The sequence below is a fragment of the Heterodontus francisci genome, chromosome 3 (genome assembly GCF_036365525.1).
Source record: "Heterodontus francisci isolate sHetFra1 chromosome 3, sHetFra1.hap1, whole genome shotgun sequence".
In the NCBI taxonomy this organism is placed as follows: domain Eukaryota; kingdom Metazoa; phylum Chordata; class Chondrichthyes; order Heterodontiformes; family Heterodontidae; genus Heterodontus; species Heterodontus francisci.
The window spans coordinates 194657138-194678623 of NC_090373.1; the positions used below are offsets into that span (position 1 = coordinate 194657138).

General features: G+C 44.7%; 1 protein-coding gene across 1 annotated transcript in view; it reads left to right on the forward strand.

The window, feature by feature from the left end:
- The window catches only part of LOC137367175 (dynein axonemal heavy chain 6-like), a 1370791-nt gene that overhangs the window by 678981 nt on the left and 670324 nt on the right, over positions 1 to 21486 (forward strand). Inside the window, exons 30-33 of the mRNA XM_068028611.1 lie at positions 1684 to 1915; positions 5874 to 5927; positions 8743 to 8888; positions 11169 to 11237. Of these exons, the coding sequence (XP_067884712.1) occupies positions 1684 to 1915; positions 5874 to 5927; positions 8743 to 8888; positions 11169 to 11237 (501 nt within the window). The remainder of the gene's footprint in view (positions 1 to 1683; positions 1916 to 5873; positions 5928 to 8742; positions 8889 to 11168; positions 11238 to 21486) is intronic.

The window sequence follows — 21486 nt, forward strand, 5'->3', positions numbered from 1 at the left end:
TGGGATGCCTGCCCCACCCTGGCACACTCTCATGCCAATGATCACCCGACACATCCATTCTCATGGTGTCCCCCTCCCACTCTCCTGCCATTGGTTGCCTGAGACGTCCAACCTCACAGCATCCCAATCCATGTTCCCTCACTCCAACCAGGCACTTGCTCCTGCCATTGGTCAATCAACACGCCCATCCTCTCAGAGCTTCGCCCCCAAATCTTCTACCATTGGGTGTTTAACACGTCATTCCTCACGGCATTTCCCACACCTCCACTCTCCCATCATTGGTCACCTGCCCATCTTCATGGTGCACTGCCTTCCCACAGCCAATTAAAAAGCGAGCAGACTCTTCATTACCTGCTTGGATGACTCTTGACTGTTCTTTCTCTGCTGCCAACCCCCATCTCCAGTATGTTTACAATGAATTGTTCAAAGTTTAGAAACTCTGATGCTTTGTTGATCACAACTTGATTGCTCCATTTGGTGCCCTGGAGATTAATCTTTAATTCCTGGAGATTCCAGGGCAATCCTGGAGGATTGGCAACTTTAATTTAGCCCTGAGTTACCCACCTGGATGAAGTCTATCCCTACATCCACATTGCTTGGTGGTGTGGAAATTCCTTCCTGTTGGCCCACCTCAGACTTCTGTGTGGATTGGGACAAGCCGGGATTCAGAGCAGACACGTTGGATTCTTCCAGGAATTGCAGCTCCACCAGGTCCCCTACGTCTGACTTGACCTGGAGGAACGTTTGGCTCATTTTATTGATGTGGTGCCTACCCTATATGCAGGTCTGAAGAGAGACAGGCAACAGGATGTTATGAATGGCGAATATTACGTGGGCGCTCCTGGTTTTAGCTCAGGAAGTAAGTGAAGCTGCCGCAGAGTGCCCAGAGCTACTGGTACAGGCTGGGCGCTCAAAATTCCACAGAGCTACTCCTGCCCCCATTTCAAAAAGAACATCATTGTAAAAATCATCATTGGGTTACGGTTACAGAACAAGTCAAATTTCACTTGATTACTTAGTGTATTCTGTGCATTTGTGAGTATTTAGGTATTTAGATACAAACCCTTTATAAATTATGCTCCCTAGTCAATGATGACTGATTTAATTGTATTTTGCTTTTATTACTAGGATTTAATTAACATTTAGAGGTCATATTCCACAGTTTTGTTCATTTCATTGGAAAAGCTGCATATCAGTGATGCTGTTCATGTTTTAGGCAATCTCTTGGCATTTTTAGGTAGTTTTAAATTGAGGCAGTGATGGCACAACCCTGCCTAATGTGTGGAGTATTCAGCTGTATGTTATATTATTACTAATGGTATTACTGTACGGCCACAGTATTTAATGCTTAATCAATTACTGGTACACACACTTGTACTTATTTATATACATGTGCAAGTGTGTGTCTACTGTGTGTGTGTTTATTTGTATGCGTGTATGGTTGACATACAAAGATAATCTGTCAGGCTGTAAACAACATTATGAATTATAATTGAGCAGTGTTTGGTATCCACACAGAAGCAGAACAGTACCAGACAATCTAGCATTGCAGCTTGAAGTACACCAGGCACATTCCTAAGATGCGATGTGAAAGCACATTGGTTTTGGGGTCAATGTCATCCTCTCAAAATGTTTTGTGTTTGAAATCCATGGAGGAGCTCTGACAGAAAATCTGCATTTCAGGCAGTTGCGTTATGAGTGGAACGTGCAGAACAACACTTGCTATGTGGTCCAGGCCAACAGCTCCTTCACCTATGGCTATGAGTATCTTGGCTGCTCGCCCCGATTAGTAATCACGCCACTCACTGACCGCTGCTGGCTGACTCTGACTGGAGCCTTGCACCTGAACCTTGGAGGCTCACCAGCAGGACCAACAGGAACTGGCAAAACAGCAACAGTGAAAGACCTTGCAAAAGTAAGTGTCCTGCATGATGCAGTGATTAGAATGTTATCTTTCCCAAAACCCTGACTCCTTTGTCAATACTTCGATATTCGGTACCAAATCCATTTGTCTGCTATTTTAATGGAGGCTTTAACACATTGAAACTAAACAGAAAGCAATAAAAATGGAAAAAAATCATGCCCAATAAGTCTTCTTTTCCAGAGATTAACTACCTCCACCTACTTTATCCAGATTTGTCTATAGAGTAGTTATAATGGGGGACTTTAATAATCCTAATGTAAACTGGGATAGTGATAGTGTATAGTGATAGTGTAGAGAGAGGGAAGATTTTCTAAAGTGTGTTCAGGAGAATTTTCCACATCAGTATGTTTCTAGTTGAATGAAGAAGGAGGCATTGCTGGATTTGGTTCTCAGGAATGAGGTGGAACAAATGGATCAAGTGTCAGTAGGGGAACATTTAGGAAACAGTGATCAGAGTATCATAAGGTTTAGGTTAGTTATGGAAAAGGACAAGGTGCAATCCAGAGTAAAAATAATTAATTAATGGTACATTAATTAATGTAACAATTAATGGTACATTCCCATGAGGGGAAAAAGGTAGGACAAACAAAGCCAGAGCTCCCTGAATGACGAAAGAGATAGAGAGTAAGATGAAGCAGAAAAAAGCTGCGTATGAACAGGTGTCAGGTTGATAACAAAGTGAGAACCAGGCTGAATATAGAAAGATCAGAGGGGAAGTGAAAAAAGAGAGAATATGAGAAGAGTTTGGCAGCCAACATAAAAGGGACTCCAAAAGTCTTCTATAAGCATATAAATAGTAAAAAGGTGGTAAAAGGAGGAGTGGGGCCAATTAGGGGTCAACAGGGGGATTTACGCATGGAGGCAGAGGACATGGCTGAGGTACTACATAACTATATTTCATCTGTCTTTACCAAGGAAGAAGATGCTGCCAAAATTGAAGTGAAAGAGGAGTTAGTTGAGACAATGAATGGGCTAAAAAATGATAAAGAGGAGGCATGAGAAAGGCTGGTTATACTGAAAGTTGATAAGTCACCAAGACAGGATGAGATGCATCCAAGGATACTGAAGAAAGTAAAGGTGGAAATTATGGAGGCACTGGCCATAATCTTTCAATTCTTCTTAATTACAGGGATGGTGCCAGAGGACTGGAGAGTTATAGAGTCATTTAGGCTTAGAAGGAGGCCATACAATCCATTGAGTCGAGGCCAACTCTCCAGTCAGTCCCACTCCCCTGCTCAATCCCCATAATCCTGCATGTTTATTTCCTTCAAGTGCCCATCCAATTTCCTTTTGAAATCATTGATTGTGTCTGCTTCCACCCCCGTCGTGGGCAGCGAGTTCCAGGTTATTACCACTTGCTGTGTAAAAATGTTCTTCCTCACATTCTCCCGCATCTCTTGCTCAAAACCTTCAATCTGTATCCCCTAGTGCTTGTACCATCATTTAATGGGAACAGTTTCCCCTTATCTAACTTATCCATGCCTGTCGTAATCTTGTACACAAGAATTGCAAATGTTACACCTTTGCTCAAAAAAAGGTGTAAGGATAAACCCAGCACTACAGGCTAGTCAGCTTAACTTTGGTGGTGGGAAAGCTTTTAGAGATGATAATTGGGGACAAAATTAATAGTCACTTGGACAAGTGTGGATTTATTAAGGATTTGTTATGTTCAAATTGTGTTTAACTAATTTGATTGAGTCTTTCAATGAGGTAACAGAGGGAGATATGTGAAGATCTTAGAGGACATTTACACAAATGCAGTGGCCAGAATACACATCAACAAAGACGTAACACAATTGATAAATATTGAAAGAGGAGTGAGACGAGGGGAGACAATTTCACCAAGACTATTCACCACAGTAATGGAAGACATTTTCAAGAAGGTACCCTTCCAGGAGAGAGGATTAAATATTGTTGGAGAAAAACTAACAGATTTACACTTTGCAGATGATGCCACACTAATTACTTCATCTGTTAAAGAATTGGAAGTACAATTAAACAACTGAAATAAAGAGAGTAAAAATATTGAATTGAAAATGCACAAAGGAAAAACAAAGTATATGATGAATTTTAAGACAGAAGATACAAATTGAAGATCAAGAAATTGAAAAAGTGACTGAATACTAATATCTGGGCCAAACATTAAGAATGGGATTGTACAACGGAAGAGGTACTGAGTAGGATTAGGGCAGGATGGAGTTGTTTCGTCAGATAAAGAGATATTCTGAGTGATAGGAAATTACCACTGGCATTAGGGAGGAGGGTGTATGATCAGTTTTTGCTACTGACCATGACATATGGGGCGGAATCATGGACAACTACAAAATATATAAGAACAAAAACTGTGTACAGCTCAGAGAGCAATGGATCTCTGACCATGGATACTGACAATGGATACTGACCCTCCGGCAGTGCAGCATTCCCTCAGTACTGACCCTCCGACAGTGCAGTGCTCGCTCAGTACTGACCCTCTGACAAACTTGCAGCAGCCAATCAAGAAAGCCCCAGCATCATGGGCTCTGTTCCAGTGTGGAGACCCATCTGCCCCACAGGAGCCAATCTCCAGTCTTCAAGTCTTGTTGCTAGGCTGTCAGCATAATCACTACATGACCATATGCTATAATGCATCCCACTACAGCCTACCTGCCCATATTTGGGCAGTTGACCAGTCTAATTGAAGAAGAAATTCAGCACCAGTGTCTTTTAAATTGACCATTTCTGTTGCTTATTGCTCTATACACAATAGCTGGCAGTCAGCATTGGTTGGCAGTGTAATTCTGGTTGAACCTCTGCCACATTTTATGCCATAGGCGCTGGGAATTTCCTCAAGGTTTCTCTCCCATCAGCTGCATAACTTCACAGAATCATGGAATTGTTACAGCACTAAAGGAGGCCAATCATCCTGTTGTGTCTGCACTATCTCTCCAAAAGAGCAATTTAACTAGTGCCACTCCCCTGCCTTCTCCTCATAGCCCTACACATTCTTCCTTTTCAGATAATAATCCAATTCCCTCTTGAATGCCTCAATTGAACCTGTCTCCACCACACTCTCAGGCAGTGCATTCCAGATGCCAGTCACTCATTGCATGAAACGTTTTTTCTTATGTCACCATTGCTTCTTTTGCCAATTACCTTAAATCTGTGCCCTCTTGTTCTCGATCCTTCCACAAATGGGAACAGTTTTTCCCATCTACCCCATCCAGACCCCTAACAATTTTGAACACTTCTACTAAATCTCCTCTTTGGAGGAAACCCCCGATACACTGCGTCAGTGAGGCTCCCACAAGCTCCCATAAACATACAGCAGCCGAACCTCAGCACCATGGGCTCTGTTCCAGTGCAGGGACTTATCTGGCCCACAGGAGCCAATCTCCATTCATAGAATGATATAGCATACAGAGGCCATTCAGCCCACCATGCTTGTGCCAGCTCTTTGAAAGAGCTATCCAATTAATCCCAGTACCCTTGCTTTTTCTCTGTCGCCCTGTAAATGTTTATTTTTCAAGTACTTATCCAATTTTGTTTTGAAAGTTACAACTGAATCTGCTTCCAACACCCTTTCAGGCAGCACTTTCCAGCTCACAACAATTTGCTATGACTGGCTCTTTTGCCAGTTACCTGGTTAATGATCCTTCTGCCACTGGAAATATTTTCTCCTTAGTTACTCTATTAAAACCCCTTCTAATTTTGAACACCTCTGTTAAATCTTCCCTTAACCCACTCGGCTCCAAGGCGAACAACCCCAGTGTCTCCAGTGTCTTTAAATAACTGCAGCCCCTCATCCTCAGAACTATCCTAATGAATCTCCTCTGAAACTTCTCTAAGGCCTTGACATTGTTCCTAAAGTGTGAAGCCCAGAAATGGTCACAATATTTCAGATGAGGCCAACCAGTGATTAATTTATCAAGGTTGTAGCAATTTGACACTCAAATGTGGTTCTGTTTTTCAGGCTCTGGGAAAGCACTGTGTTGTCTTCAACTGCTCTGAAGGTCTGGATTATAAGGTAAAAATACTCGACTACATTTACTGCACCAAATAACATAGGTTTTATAGATGAGTTAAGCAACCTTGCCTTGACACTGAGTTGGCTCTAACTTACCTCAGACATTATCCTGACTCAAGACCATCTTAGTAGACTAAGACAAGGCGACACAATGACTTGGTGCACTGCCAGTCATCTCAAAGGCTCGGCTTTGTTTGCAGCTCAAAACGGTTGGGATGAAAATTTCCTTTCTCATTCTGTCTGCCCTTCTCCCAGCTGGCTGTTAGGATGGCTGGTATTGGAAGTGAGTGGTGTGATGCAGTTGTTACCTAAACCTGGGAGTGTTTGATGGGGACAGTGTAGAGGGAGCTTTTTTAATCTGTAACTAACCCGTGCTGTACACCCTACTGTGACTTGGCTTATCTTGATGAATATGAGAATTTGCCCAAAATATGAAAATGAAAAATATGAGAGAGAGAGAGAGTGAAGCTGAGAGCCCCCTAACATATTCACCAGCGACTGGATAAATTGTTAGGTTATACACGATTCACAGATTGGTAATGACCTGGAACTCGCTGCCTACAGGGGTGGTGGAAGTGGAGACAATCAAAGATTTTAAAAGGAAATTGGATGGCCACTTGAAGGAAATAGACTTGCAGGGCTACGGGGATCAAGCGGGGGAGTGGGACTGACTGGATAGCTTTGTGGTGAGCTGGCATGGACTTGATGGGCTGAATGCTGCCTTCTGTGCCATAAATGACTCTATGACAGTGTTCTTTTTTGAATATGTGGGAATTATACTGTGGCCAGTCAAGAATTGTCAGATTCACTGGAGCATTTGATCCAATAATAACTAATTATTCACATTTGGCTGCTGTTCAGGGTGCAAGTGAAGCTAGGCCCTGACCTCTGATCTCCTTAAAGATCTACAGTGAGGTGCTGCTCAGTAGGTAGGAGGATTGAAAGCATCACTTGAGACTGTTTAGATTCATTAATAACTTTTTATGATTATCAGTGTCCTGTGTTCTCAGTGAGCAGAGTGTTAGTGCTGAGGAAGAGGACACTGTACAATCCTGGCATCTGCAGCAGAGACCCTCCCCCCCCCCTTAACTGAGGTGCTAAGTACTCCTGTGGAATGTAAAGGGAATGTCATATCCTGCGACTGTGAGCTCCAGTTGCCAGTGAGTTAGGAATTGCCATGCCAGGGAACTGATAGGACAGGACAGGGAAGATCCAGCTGCAGAGGATAGCTGAATTCTGAGAGCTGCCTTCCCAGCAAAGTCAGAGCCACCTACATAGGTCCAAAAACCATGCCTCGTCTGCAGATTTGCTGAACCCTCCTCTCCCTCAGATGTACCTGTCTCTGCTTCTTCCTGTAGAACTGCTCCTCATCCTCGAACCCTTTGAAAACAACAATATGCAGTTAGCGATCTTCTCGCTCACAGAACAGCTTTTAAAAACCTTTGACCTATAGTCCAAGAAGTCAGGCCTTATTTGTACAGGTGCTCAGTGACAAAGAAATTATGGCAAAAGTTTTAGTGAGACTTGCACATTCCAGGAGTGCAAGCATTCCACTTTCACCAGCAATGCCTAGGCAGCAAATACCGTGCAGCGCATTCCTTTTCCAGACTCCCTTCCACCACAATGGGCACGGTCAGTGCATGGGAGCAGTAGACCTCTCAGTAAATTTGTCAGAAGGCTTTTGTGGGAAATAACAGAAGCAAATTTCCAGTGGGTGTATTCTCCCGCTCATCCTCCAGCAGTTCAGCAGAACACCTGTGGAAACCTTGGCAAAATGACATCAGCCACATTTATGCTGGTGTTTCAGTGCCCCTGCTGCATGAGTGGGAGAATCCCCAGAGGAATTCACCCCCAGTATCATAACCCCTATACAGCAATTGAGGGCTTTTATATGGTAGTGCTTAAGGCATATTGTTTAGGGCAGATTGGAGGCAGCTTTGTTTAGCAGCTAACCCGAGCAGTTAGGGATACTTTGCCAGTGATGCCCACACCCCATGAAAGAATTAAAAAAATAATTTTGCTGAAGTTCTGGCCTCAATCAATTCCCTGCTGGGCTAGCCACTGATGAAAGACATTACTATCTAGTACATATCTATGGAGCCCAGAAGATCCCAGGTTTAATCCCTGGTCTGTGATGAGCTAGCTGATGTCAACCAGATGGGATGCTGTAATTGGCCTCAACTCCACAAGCCTCGGAAGGGTATAAAGTAACCAGGGCTCCAGATCCCCCAGCGAGTCCCACTGGGGGCTTGGCATGTGGGCAGTGAATCAGAACGGCTTTGAGCTTCCATAGTCCAGGAGCCCACTGACACTCCCCATTTAGGCTCAAACATGATGCCTGGGTAAGGTACTGGAAGGCAGTCAATGCCCCAGACTAAACCTCAAGATTCAGTGCCTCCCCACTCCTCTCACTGAATAAATAGTTTTGCCAGTCTATTTCCATGTCTTAGTTTCTGAATGCCTCTGTTAGATTTTATTGTTCCTTCCCCTGTGTGTCAGCACATTGCTGCACTTGGAACATAACTCCCCAGGTAAGAGCGAACCTACCCAGCATAATGGAGCAGATTAGTTATTGGCACGCAAATACATTTCTTACATTTGGAAGCAGCAAAGCTGTCACTCTGATCATTCACAGCTGTGATGTATGGCTGGGCACTGCCATCTACTTAATTAAAGCCTCTTTCTAGTAAAGATAAGCAGATAATACTGCACAGATGCTGCCCTCAGCAGGCAACTCTGCTAATGAAGGCTGTCATTAACTTTGGCCTTTTCTTTATATTTTCCCTCCCCCACTGCCCACCTCCCCTCCCTGCAGATGCTGGGGAAATTGTTCTCTGGAATGGCTCAGTCTGGAGCATGGTTCTGCTTTGATGAGTTCAATCGGATTGACGTGCAGGTCCTGTCTGTAACCGCATCACAGATCCTCACCATTAAGGCAGCCAAAGACAGTGAAGCAATGAGGTGAGTATTTCCACACTCAGCTGAAAGATTCATCATTTTGTGTATGTGCTTAAGTACGTCAAACATAACAACAACAACAACAACAATGTGCATTTATGTCGTGTCTTTAACACAGTAAAACAGCCCAAGGCCCTTCCACAGGAGCGTTATCAAACAAAATTTGACACTGAACCACATAAAGTAATATTAAGGCAGATGACCAAAAGCTTGGTCAAAGAGGTAAGTTTTATGGAGGGTTCTAAAGAAGGAGAGAGAAGCATAGAGTTTATGGAGGGAATTCCTGAGCTTAGGGCCCAGGCAGCTACAGGAATGGCTGCCAATGGTAGAGCGATTAAAATTGCAGATGTGCAGGAGGCCAGAATTGGAGGAGCACAGATATCTTGGAAAGTTATAGAGATGGAGTAAGTTCCAGAGATAGAGAGGGATGAGGCCATGGAGGAATTTGAAAACAATTTGAAAATTGTAGAATGGAGACATTGCTGGACTGGGAGCCAATGTAGGTCAGCGAGCACAAGGGTAAATGGGGCTTGGTGCGACTTAGGATGCAGGAAGTAGAGTTTAGGATGACTTTAAGTTTATGTACAGTAGAAGATAGAAGGCAGGCCAGGAGAGCTTTGCATTAGTCAAGTCTAGCAGTAACAAAAGGCATCATCCTCAGATCCTTTATTAAACAGTATTAAAAATATATCAACCTCAGGATCGCTTTAAAACGGTGTGAAAAGTATCTCAGGGCTCTTATTAAACAGTACTAAAAGTGTATCACCCTCAGGACCCTTTAAGCAGTGCTAAAATTATATCACCATCAGTGTTCCTATTAAATAGCACTAAAATTGTAGAATCCTCAGAGTCTTTATTACACAGTAATAAAACTATATCACCCTCAGCGCCCTTATTAACAAGGCTAAAAGTTTATCACCATCAGGGCCCCTATTAAGCAGTGCAGAAGTGTACCTAAAAGCCCCAGTGTATGTTTTCACTCCAATATATATCAAATGTCAGTGTAAGTCGAAGCAGTAATGTTTGATCGAGCACAAATATGGCTTCAAGCAGTAATATAATGTTTGAATACCAAGGCATGACATGTTTATTTTACGCCTGGGAGTTTTATCCTGGATCTTGTTTTCCAAATGACTTTTTAACACTAGCAAGGATTGGCTTGTTTATCAAAGCAAGACTTTAAGGCTTTCTTATTTTGGGAACTTACATGATTTTATTTAATCTGCTCTCCAGCCACTTCCCAGCATTCAGTTCAATACTAACTCCAAATTGAGCTTTGAGATGAACACAATATGAGAGCACATCACAGGGAGTTTACAGGACATCTCTTATATGTTCGAGCACCCAAGTGTGTTTGAGCACCCGAGTGTGTGCAAGTATTTAAGTGTGTTCGAGAACTCGCGTGTGTTTATCACAAACGTATGTTTATTTCTCAAATTGTATTCAAGAATCAAAATTCTTTCAGCACCAATATGTATTTTAAACAATTTCCTTTCAAGTATCAGTGTAAGTTTGACCATTTATAAACAGACACGCCCAATGTGTGTTTGACCATCTATATACATTCAAGCCCAATGTGTGTTTGACCATCTATATACATTCAAGCTCAATTTATGTTTCATCATCTATATACACTCAAGCCCAGTATTTGTTTGAATATTATATACATTCACAAATGAATTTACCTTTTAGCAGCAATCTACATGTACAAATCCATTCAGACGAGAAGCACATTTAAGAACTGACATCGGGGTGTAACACATCCATTCATACCTGTGACTAATGTCCCATAGATCTGCCTGACTCTTACCAGGGAGAAGATTTACCTCTAGGTGAAGAGAGAGGTAGAGAGGTTTATGGAGAGAATCCTAGAGTTTATGGCATAGGCAACTCAAGGCATGGCCGCCAGTGGTGGAGCGATGAAAATCAGAGATGCCGAAGAGGCCAGAATTGAGGAGCATAGAGATTTCAGAGTTTTGTATGGCTGGAGGAGGGAGGGGTGAGACCATGGAGGGATTTGAAAACAGGAACGAGGATTTTAAAATCAAGGCATTGCCAGACTGGGAGCCAATGTAGGTCAGCAAGCACAGAGGGGATGGGTGTACAGGACATAGCGGAGACCAATGTATTTGCAGCCAGCCAATGAGATGGCTCAAATATGACACTCACTGGATTATTAAAACAATGCAGATGGATAGTTAAAAGCTGGTACATTCCTGCCCTATGAGATGTTGTACATTGTGTCATTATCAATTGATTAGCTGTTTGCCTCTTATCTTCCAGATTTGTGTTTGAAGGCAGAGAAATCCGACTGAATATGTCCTGCAGTTTCTTTGCAACTATGAACCCTGGGTAAGCAGCAGTTATTTAAGTTTTTATTTATTTATTTAAGAGATACAGCACTGAAACAGGCCCTTCGGCCCACCAAGTCTGTGCCGACCATCAACCACCCATTTATACTAATCCTATACTAATTCCATATTCCTACCACATCCCCACCAGTCCCTATATTTCCCTACCACCTACCTATCCTAGGGGTAATTTATAATGGCCAATTTACCTATCAACCTGCAAGTCTTTGGCATGTGGGAGGAAACCCACGCAGACACAGGGAGAACTTGCAAACTCCCCACAGGCAGTACCCAGAATTGAACCCGGGTCGCTGGAGCTGTGAGGCTGCGGTGCTAACCACTGCGCCGCCCCTTAAATGAGAAATGTTCGGCATTCCTGCCATATATTGATATAAAGCTGAGGCAATCTTTTAAAATATTCAGATTGCATTTAGAAATATTTGGAACACTTATATTTTCAGATTTTTTTTGTAATTGCAATGTTTAGAAATAACAGCGCTTGAGAGTAGAACACTTTCCATATTTACCACCCAACATCAGTATCAAGCACTCCTAGGGTTAATACTACACAATTTTATATAGAGTGAAGCTGAACTGTCCTTAATGGGCAGAAGTACTGTAGAGTAGTGACACTGGGGCTCTGAGTTCAATTCTGGGCAAGATTTGGGAGGGTGCATAGTTAGAAACTCACCCACTGATCCAGAAACTAGGCCTGGGCTGATTTAACTCATGGACCTAAATTGTGACTGACTGCCTCTCACCTGTTCTACTTGGTGAATAGTGGCTCCCAGGGCCATCTGAAAGGGTCTCGCATTTGGGAAGTGGGATTGGGGTGGGCAGTGGACAGGTGGGGTGTGAGTCCACAGCGGGGGAGGCTTAAGAATTGCTTGTGAGGCCCTGAGCAGGACTCCAACTCCTCTTAGCTCTGCAAGCTAAGTAAAATAACTTACCTGTTTGGGCCTCTTCTAGACTTGCTCCTCTCCCTGCTGTTTTACCCGGTGGGCAAACCACCATCCATCTAAAATTGCAGTCATGTCCCAGTGGCGTCATTGGGACTTGACATATGTAAAGAAGGACCCCGCCAGTTCTGGGTGGCTGTCCTTACTGCCTGCTCAATAGAACAGATTTGAATCAGGAACAATCAGCTTCTGGCAGCTCCAGGGTGGATAAGTAACCTGGGCAATCTTAATGGCCCATCTGACCGGTTTCCACAGTGGCTATCACTGTTGGAGAACAACAATAACAACAACAAATAATAACTTATGTTTATATAGCACCTTAAATGGAATAAAATGCTTCAAATCGCTTGGCATGTTATAAAACAAAATATGACACCGAGCCACTGGTCAGATGACCAAAAGCTTGGTCATAGGAGTGTCTTAAAGGAGGAAAACAAGGCAGCGAGGTAGAGAGAGAAAATTCCACAGCATAGAGCCCTAGCATCTGAATGGTGGAGCAATTAAAATTGGCGGTGCTCAAGAGGCCAAAATTAGAGGAGTGCAGATATCTCAGAGGGTTGTGGGGCTGGAGGAGATTACAGAGATAGGGAGGGGTGAGGCCATGGAGGGATTTGAAAACAAAGATGAGAATTTTAAAATCAAGGATTTTCTTGACCAGGAGCCAATGTAAGTTAATGAGCACACGGGTGATAGGTGAATGGGATTTGGTCGGTTACGACACAGGCAGCAGAGTTTTGGATGATCTCACTACTGGAGTAATCTATAGGCCTCCAAATAGTGAGAGAGAGAGATAGAGGAGCAAATCTGTGGGTAAATAATGGAGATGTACAAGAACTATAGAGAAGTGAAATAGGGGAATTAAATTACCCAAATGTCGATTGAGATGGTCGGCATCCTTCCATCTACGAAAGATGATGGACATGCAGCAAACATTCCATTTAGGTGGGGTGCCTTCTCTTGGTGCAGCTTTGCTGATGGCTATGAAGGCCAATCCTTGAAAGGTTCTGCGACAAGTACTGCATGTGAAGCTGCCAAGTAACACTGTGAGTTGTTTTTGATGTTGGCGCCTGTTACCAAGCTGCTGTAGCAGTTGGTCGTCGTGGTAGTGCACGCCAGTCCACAAGATGTGTTGCCATTTCCCTCTTTGGCCAGCTTGTGTCTCCCAGGTGTGATAGTTGACATTTAGGCCTTCATGTCATGCCTGCAAGCATCCTTGAAGCAGAGCTCTGGGCATCCCACTGGTCGTCTGGCCCTGGATACCTCACAAACAGAAGGTCCTTGGATATGCGACCGTCTTCCATCCTGAAGATGTGTCCAATCCACCAAAGCTGCTTCTGTTTGATCAGTGTCAACACACCTGCGAGCTCTGCCTTTGAGAGAATTGCCACATTTGTGATTTTGTCCTGCCAGGACATACCCATATTGCGCCTCAGACAGAGAAGATGGAAACTATTGAGCTTCTTTTCCTGGTAGCTGTAAGTCGCCCAGGTTTCACAGCCATACAGCAAGGTGCTGAGAACACAGGCCTTATAAACCATCTGCTTGGTCCGAAGGGTCAACTTGGTGTTATAGAGTCATAGAGTTATACAGCACAGAAACAGGCCCGCATGAGTATTTTGCAAGTTGGCCAAAGGTGGTAGCTGCTTTCCCTGCGTGTGTTTCAAGCTCTGCATCAAGGGACAGATTATCGGGTTTGAGTTCTGAAAGAGAAAAATGTCTTTCTCTTTCAGGTGCGATCTGACCTCTTTCCACCATTTTTGGGTTTTATTTCATATTTCCGGCCGTCACTCTTGTCATAATGGTTCTTTCTGTGCCTTGCTGTTCTCCCTAAGGTCAGACTATCCAGCTTCCCATCCAATGGCCAACTCCAGTCCCTCACCAGCTCTCAAACTGTGGGTCAATTCCCCATCCGTGGTCCAGTTGCCAATCCGTGGGCCAGCTCCCAATCCATGCACCAGCTTCCAATTCCTGCTTCAGCTCCCAATGTATGGGCAGACTCCCAATCCCTGGGCCAGCTCCCAATCCCTGGGCCAGCTTCCAATCCATTTGCTAGTTCCCAATCCATGAGTCAGTTCCCAATCTGTGGGCCAAATTCCATCCCTGGGCTAGTTCCTATTCCATGAACCAGGTCCCAAACCATGAGCCGACACCCAATCCATAGGCCAGCTCCCAATCCCTGGGCCGGCTCCCAATCGATTTGTCAGTTCCATATATATTAATGATTTAGATGAGGGAACTAAATGTAATATCTCCAAATTTGCAGATGACACAAAACTGGGTGGGAGGGTAGGTTGTGAGGAGGATGCAGAGAGGCTTCAGGGTGATTTGGACAAGTTGAGTGAGTGGGCTAATGCATGGCAGATGCAGTATAATGTGGATAAATGTGAGGTTATCCACTTTGGTAGCAAAAACAAGAAGGCAGATTATTATCTGAACGGCTATAAACTAAGAGAGGGGAATATGCAGCGAGACCTGGGTGTTCTCGTACACCAGTCACTGAAGGTAAGCATGCAGGTGCAACAAGCATTAAAAAAAGGCAAATGGTATGTTGGCCTTCATAGCGAGAGGATTCGTGTACAGGAGCAGGGATGTCTTGCTGCAATTATACAGGGCCTTGGTGAGGCCACACCTGGAATATTGTGTGCAGTTTTGGTCTCCTTATCTGAGGAAGGATGTTCTTGCTATAGAGGGACTGCAGCGAAGGTTTACCAGACTGATTCCTGGGATGGCGGGACTGATGTATGAGGAGAGATTGAGTCGGTTGGGATTATATTCACTGGAGTTCAGAAGAGTGAGGGGGGAATCTCATAGAAACCTATAAAATTCTTGCAGGACTTGACAGGTTAGATGCAGGAAGGATGTTCCCAATGGTGGGGGAGTCCAGAACCAGGGGTCATAGTCTCAGGATACGGGATAAACCTTTCAGGACTGTGATGAGAAGAAATTACTTCATCCAGAGTGGTGAGCCTGTGGAATTCGCTACCACAGAATGCAGTTGAGGCCAAAAGATTCTATGTTTTCAAGAAGAAGTTAGATATAGCTCTTGGGTCCAAAGTGATCAAAGGGTATGGGGCGAAAGCAGGAACAGGTTACTGAGTTGGATGATCAGCCATGATCATAAGGAATGATTTAGATGTGAATATAGGAGGTATGATCAGTAAGTTCGCAGATGACACATAAATTGGTGGTGTTGTAAATAGTGAGGAGGAAATCCTTAGATTAAAGGGAGATATAGATGGGCTAGTAAGATGGGCGGAGCAGTGGCAAATGGAGTTTAATCCTGAAAAGTGTGCGTTAATGCATTTTGGGAGGACTAACAAGGCAAGGGAATATACAATGGATGGTAGGACCCTAGGAAGTACAGAAAGTCAGAAGGACCTTGGTGTACTTGTCCATAGATCACTGAAGGCAGCAGAACAGGTAGGGAAGGTGGTTAGGAAGGGATATGGGATACTTGACTTTATTAGCCAAGTCACAGAATATAAGAGCAGGGAGGTTATGATGGAGCTATTTCAAATGCTTGTTAGGCCACAGCTGGAGTACTGTGTACAGTTCAGGGCACCACATTACAGGAAGGATGTGATTGCACTGGAGAGGGTGCAGAGAAGAATCACCAGGATGTTAGGAGTAAAGGAGATTCGAGAGAGAGAAATTCAGGTGCAGAGTGACAATGTTAGGAGTGAAGGAGGTGAGAGTGAAATGCAGGTGGAGAGTGACAATGTTAGGAGCGAAGGAGGTGAGAGAGAAATGAGGGTGGAGAGTGTCAATGTTAGGAGTGAAGAAGGTGAGAGAGAGAAATGCAGGTGGAGAGTGACAATGTTAGGAGTGAAGGAGGTGAGAGAGAAATGAGGGTGGAGAGTGACAATGTTAGGAGTGAAGGAGGTGAGAGAGAGAAATGCAGGTGGAGAGTGACAATGTTAGGAGTGAAGGAGGTGAGAGAGAGTAATGCAGGTGGAGAGTGACAATGTTAGGAGTGAAGGAGGTGAGAGAGAGTAATGCAGGTGGAGAGTGACAATGTTAGGAGTGAAGGAGGTGAGAGAGTAATGCAGGTGGAGAGTGACAATGTTAGGAGTGAAGGAGGTGAGAGTGAAATGAGGGTGGAGAGTGACAATGTTAGGAGTGAAGGAGGTGAGAGAGAGAAATGCAGGTGGAGAGTGAAAATGTTAGGAGTGAAGGAGGTGAGAGAGAGTAATGCAGGTGGAGAGGGACAATGTTAGGAGTGAAGGAGGTGAGAGTGAAATGGTAGGAATGAAGGAGGTGAGAGAGAAATGTAGGTGGAGAGTGAAAATGTTTGGAGTGAAGGAGATGAGAGAGAGAAATGCAGGTGGAGAGTGACAATGTTAGGAGTGAAGGAGGTGAGAGAGAGAAATGCAGGTTGAGAGTGACAATGTTCGGAGTGAAGGAGGTGAGAGAGAGAAATGCAGGTGGAGAGTGACAATGTTAGGAGTGAAGGAGGTGAGAGAGTAATGCAGGTGGAGAGTGACAATGTTAGGAGTGAAGGAGGTGAGAGTGAAATGAGGGTGGAGAGTGACAATGTTAGGAGTGAAGGAGGTGAGAGAGAGAAATGCAGGTGGAGAGTGAAAATGTTAGGAGTGAAGGAGGTGAGAGAGAGTAATGCAGGTGGAGAGGGACAATGTTAGGAGTGAAGGAGGTGAGAGTGAAATGGTAGGAATGAAGGAGGTGAGAGAGAAATGTAGGTGGAGAGTGAAAATGTTTGGAGTGAAGGAGATGAGAGAGAGAAATGCAGGTGGAGAGTGACAATGTTAGGAGTGAAGGAGGTGAGAGAGAGAAATGCAGGTTGAGAGTGACAATGTTAGGAGTGAAGGAGGTGAGAGAGAGAAATGCAGGTGGAGAGTGACAATGTTCGGAGTGAAGGAGATGAGAGAGAGAAATGCAGGTGGAGAGTGACAATGTTAGGAGTGAAGGAGGTGAGAGAGAGAAATGCAGGTGGAGAGTGACAATGTTAGGAGTGAAGGAGGTGAGAGAGAGAAATGCAGGTGGAGAGTGACAATGTTCGGAGTGAAGGAGGTGAGAGAGATATGAGGGTGGAGAGTGACAATGTCAGGAGTGAAGGAGGTGAGAGAGAAATGCAGGTGGAGAGTGACAATGTTCGGAGTGAAGGAGGTGAGATAGAGAAATGCAGGTGGAGAGTGACAATCTTAGGAGTGAAGGAGGTGAAAGAGAGAAATGCAGGTGGAGAGTGACAATGTTAGGAGTGAATGAGGTGAGAGAGAGAAATGCAGGTGGAGAGTGACAATGTTAGGAGTGAAGGAGGTGAGAGAGAAATGCAGGTGGAGAGTGACAATGTTAGGAGTGAAGGAGGTGAGAGAGAGAAATGCAGGTTGAGAGTTACAATGTTAGGAGTGAAGGAGGTGAGAGAGAGAAATGCAGGAGGAGAGTGATAATGTTAGGAGTGAAGGAGGTGAGAGAGAAATGAGGGTGGAGAGTGACAATGTTAGGAGTGAAGGAGGTGAGAGAGAAATGAGGGTAGAGAGTGACAATGTTAGGAGTGAAGGAGGTGAGAGTGAAATGAGGGTGGAGAGTGACAATGGTAGGAATGAAGGAGGTGAGAGAGAAATGTAGGTGGAGAGTGAAAATGTTCGGAGTGAAGGAGATGAGAGAGAGAAATGCAGGTGGAGAGTGATAATGTTAGGAGTGAAGGAGGTGAGAGAGAGAAATGCAGGTGGAGAGTGACTATGTTAGGAGTGAAGGAGGTGAGAGAGAGAAATGCAGGTGGAGAGTGATAATGTTAGGAGTGAAGGAGGTGAGAGAGAGTAATGCAGGTGGAGAGTGACAATGTTAGGAGTGAAGGAGGTGAGAGTGAAATGAGGGTGGAGAGTGACAATGGTAGGAATGAAGGAGGTGGGAGAGAAATGTAGGTGGAGAGTGAAAATGTTCGGAGTGAAGGAGGTGAGAGAGAGAAATGCAGGTGGAGAGTGACAATGTTAGGAGTGAAGGAGGTGAGAGAGTAATGCAGGTGGAGAGTGACAATGTTAGGAGTGAAGGAGGTGAGAGTGAAATGAGGGTGGAGAGTGACAATGTTAGGAGTGAAGGAGGTGAGAGAGAGAAATGCAGGTGGAGAGTGAAAATGTTAGGAGTGAAGGAGGTGAGAGAGAGTAATGCAGGTGGAGAGGGACAATGTTAGGAGTGAAGGAGGTGAGAGTGAAATGGTAGGAATGAAGGAGGTGAGAGAGAAATGTAGGTGGAGAGTGAAAATGTTAGGAGTGAAGGAGGTGAGAGAGAGTAATGCAGGTGGAGCGTGACAATGTTAGGAGTGAAGGAGGTGAGAGAGAAGTGAGGGTGGAGAGTGAAATGTTAGGAGTGAAGGAGGTGAGAGAGAAATGTAGGTGGAGAGTGAAAATGTTCGGAGTGAAGGAGATGAGAGAGAGAAATGCAGGTGGAGAGTGATAATGTTAGGAGTGAAGGAGGTGAGAGAGAGAAATGCAGGTGGAGAGTGACAATGTTAGGAGTGAAGGAGGTGAGAGAGAGAAATGCAGGTGGAGAGTGACAATGTTAGGAGTGAAGGAGGTGAGAGAGAGTAATGCAGGTGGAGAGTGACAATATTAGGAGTGAAGGAGGTGAGAGAGAGTAATGCAGGTGGAGAGTGACAATGTTAGGAGTGAAGGAGGTGAGAGTGAAATGAGGGTGGAGAGTGACAATGGTAGGAATGAAGGAGGTGAGAGAGAAATGTAGGTGGAGAGTGAAAATGTTCGGAGTGAAGGAGATGAGAGAGAGAAATGCAGGTGGAGAGTGACAATGTTAGGAGTGAAGGAGGTGAGAGAGAGAAATGCAGGTGGAGAGTGATAATGTTAGGAGTGAAGGAGGTGAGAGAGAGTAATGGAGGTGAGATAGAGTAATGCAGGTGGAGAGTGACAATGTTAGGAGTGAAGGAGGTGAGAGCGAAATGAGGGTGGAGAGTGACAATGGTAGGAATGAAGGAGGTGAGAGAGAAATGTAGGTGGAGAGTGAAAATGTTCAGAGTGAAGGAGATGAGAGAGAGAAATGCAGGTGGAGAGTGACAATGTTAGGAGTGAAGGAGGTGAGAGAGAGAAATGCAGGTGGAGAGTGACAATGTTAGGAGTGACGGAGGTGAGAGAGAGAAATGCAGGTGGAGAGTGACAATGTTAGGAGTGAAGGAGGTGAGAGAGAAATGAGGGTGGAGAGTGACAATGTTAGGAGTGAAGGAGGTGAGAGAGAGAAATGCAGGTGGAGAGTGACAATGTTAGGAGTGAAGGAGGTGAGAGAGAGAAATGCAGGTGGAGAGTGACAATGTGTGGAGTGAAGGAGGTGAGAGAGAGAAATGCAGGTGGAGAGTGACAATGTTAGGAGTGAAGGAGGTGAGAGAGAAATGAGGGTGGAGAGTGACAATGTTAGGAGTGAAGGAGGTGAGAGAGAGAAATGCAGGTTGAGAGTTACAATGTTAGGAGTGAAGGAGGTGAGAGAGAGAAATGCAGGAGGAGAGTGACAATGTTAGGAGTGAAGGAGGTGAGAGAGAGAAATGCAGGTGGAGAGTGACAATGTGTGGAGTGAAGGAGGTGAGAGAGAGAAATGCAGGTGGAGAGTGACAATGTTAGGAGTGAAGGAGGTGAGAGAGAAATGAGGGTGGAGAGTGACAATGTTAGGAGTGAAGGAGGTGAGAGAGAGAAATGCAGGTTGAGAGTTACAATGTTAGGAGTGAAGGAGGTGAGAGAGAGAAATGCAGGAGGAGAGTGACAATGTTAGGAGTGAAGGAGGTGAGAGAGAGTAATGCAGGTGGAGCGTGACAATGTTAGGAGTGAAGGAGGTGAGAGAGAAGTGAGGGTGGAGAGTGACAATGTTAGGAGTGAAGGAGGTGAGAGAGAAATGAGGGTGGAGAGTGACAATGTTAGGAGTGAAGGAGGTGAGAGAGAAATGAGGGTGGAGAGTGACAATGTTAGGAGTGAAGGAGGTGAGAGAGAAATGAGGGTGGAGAGTGACAATGTTAGGAGTGAAGGAGGTGAGAGAGAGAAATGCAGGTGCAGAGTGACAATGTTAGGAGTGAAGGAGGTGAGAGTGAAATGAGGGTGGAGAGTGACAATGTTAGGAGTGAAGGAGGTGAGAGAGGGAAATGCAGGTTGAGAGTTACAATGTTAGGAGTGAAGGAGGTGAGAGAGAGAAATGCAGGAGGAGAGTGACAATGTTAGGAGTGAAGGAGGTGAGAGAGAGTAATGCAGGTGAAGCGTGACAATGTTAGGAGTGAAGGAGGTGAGAGAGAAGTGAGGGTGGAGAGTGACAATGTTAGGAGTGAAGGAGGTGAGAGAGAAATGAGGGTGGAGAGTGACAATGTTAGGAGTGAAGGAGGTGAGAGTGAAATGAGGGTGGAGAGTGACAATGGTGGGAATGAAGGAGGTGAGAGAGAGTAATGCAGGTGGAGAGTGACAATGTTAGGAGTGAAGGAGGTGAGAGTGAAATGAGGGTGGAGAGTGACAATGGTAGGAATGAAGGAGGTGAGAGAGAAATGTAGGTGGAGAGTGAAAATGTTCGGAGTGAAGGAGATGAGAGAGAGAAATGCAGGTGGAGAGTGAAAATGTTAGGAGTGAAGGAGGTGAGAGAGAGTAATGCAGGTGGAGAGTGACAATGGTAGGAGTGAAGGAGGTGAGAGAGAGAAATGCAGGAGGAGAGTGATAATGTTAGGAGTGAAGGAGGTGAGAGAGAAATGAGGGTGGAGAGTGACAATGTTAGGAGTGAAGGAGGTGAGAGAGAAATGAGGGTAGAGAGTGACAATGTTAGGAGTGAAGGAGGTGAGAGTGAAATGAGGGTGGAGAGTGACAATGGTAGCAATGAAGGAGGTGAGAGAGAAATGTAGGTGGAGAGTGAAAATGTTCGGAGTGAAGGAGATGAGAGAGAGAAATGCAGGTGGAGAGTGATAATGTTAGGAGTGAAGGAGGTGAGAGAGAGAAATGCAGGTGGAGAGTGACTATGTTAGGAGTGAAGGAGGTGAGAGAGAGAAATGCAGGTGGAGAGTGATAATGTTAGGAGTGAAGGAGGTGAGAGAGAGAAATGCAGGTGGAGAGTGACAATGTTAGGAGTGAAGGAGGTGAGAGTGAAATGAGGGTGGAGAGTGACAATGTTAGGAGTGAAGGAGGTGAGAGAGAAATGTAGGTGGAGAGTGAAAATGTTCGGAGTGAAGGAGATGAGAGAGAGAAATGCAGGTGGAGAGTGATAATGTTAGGAGTGAAGGAGGTGAGAGAGAGAAATGCAGGTGGAGAGTGACAATGTTAGGAGTGAAGGAGGTGAGAGAGAGAAATGCAGGTGGAGAGTGACAATGTTAGG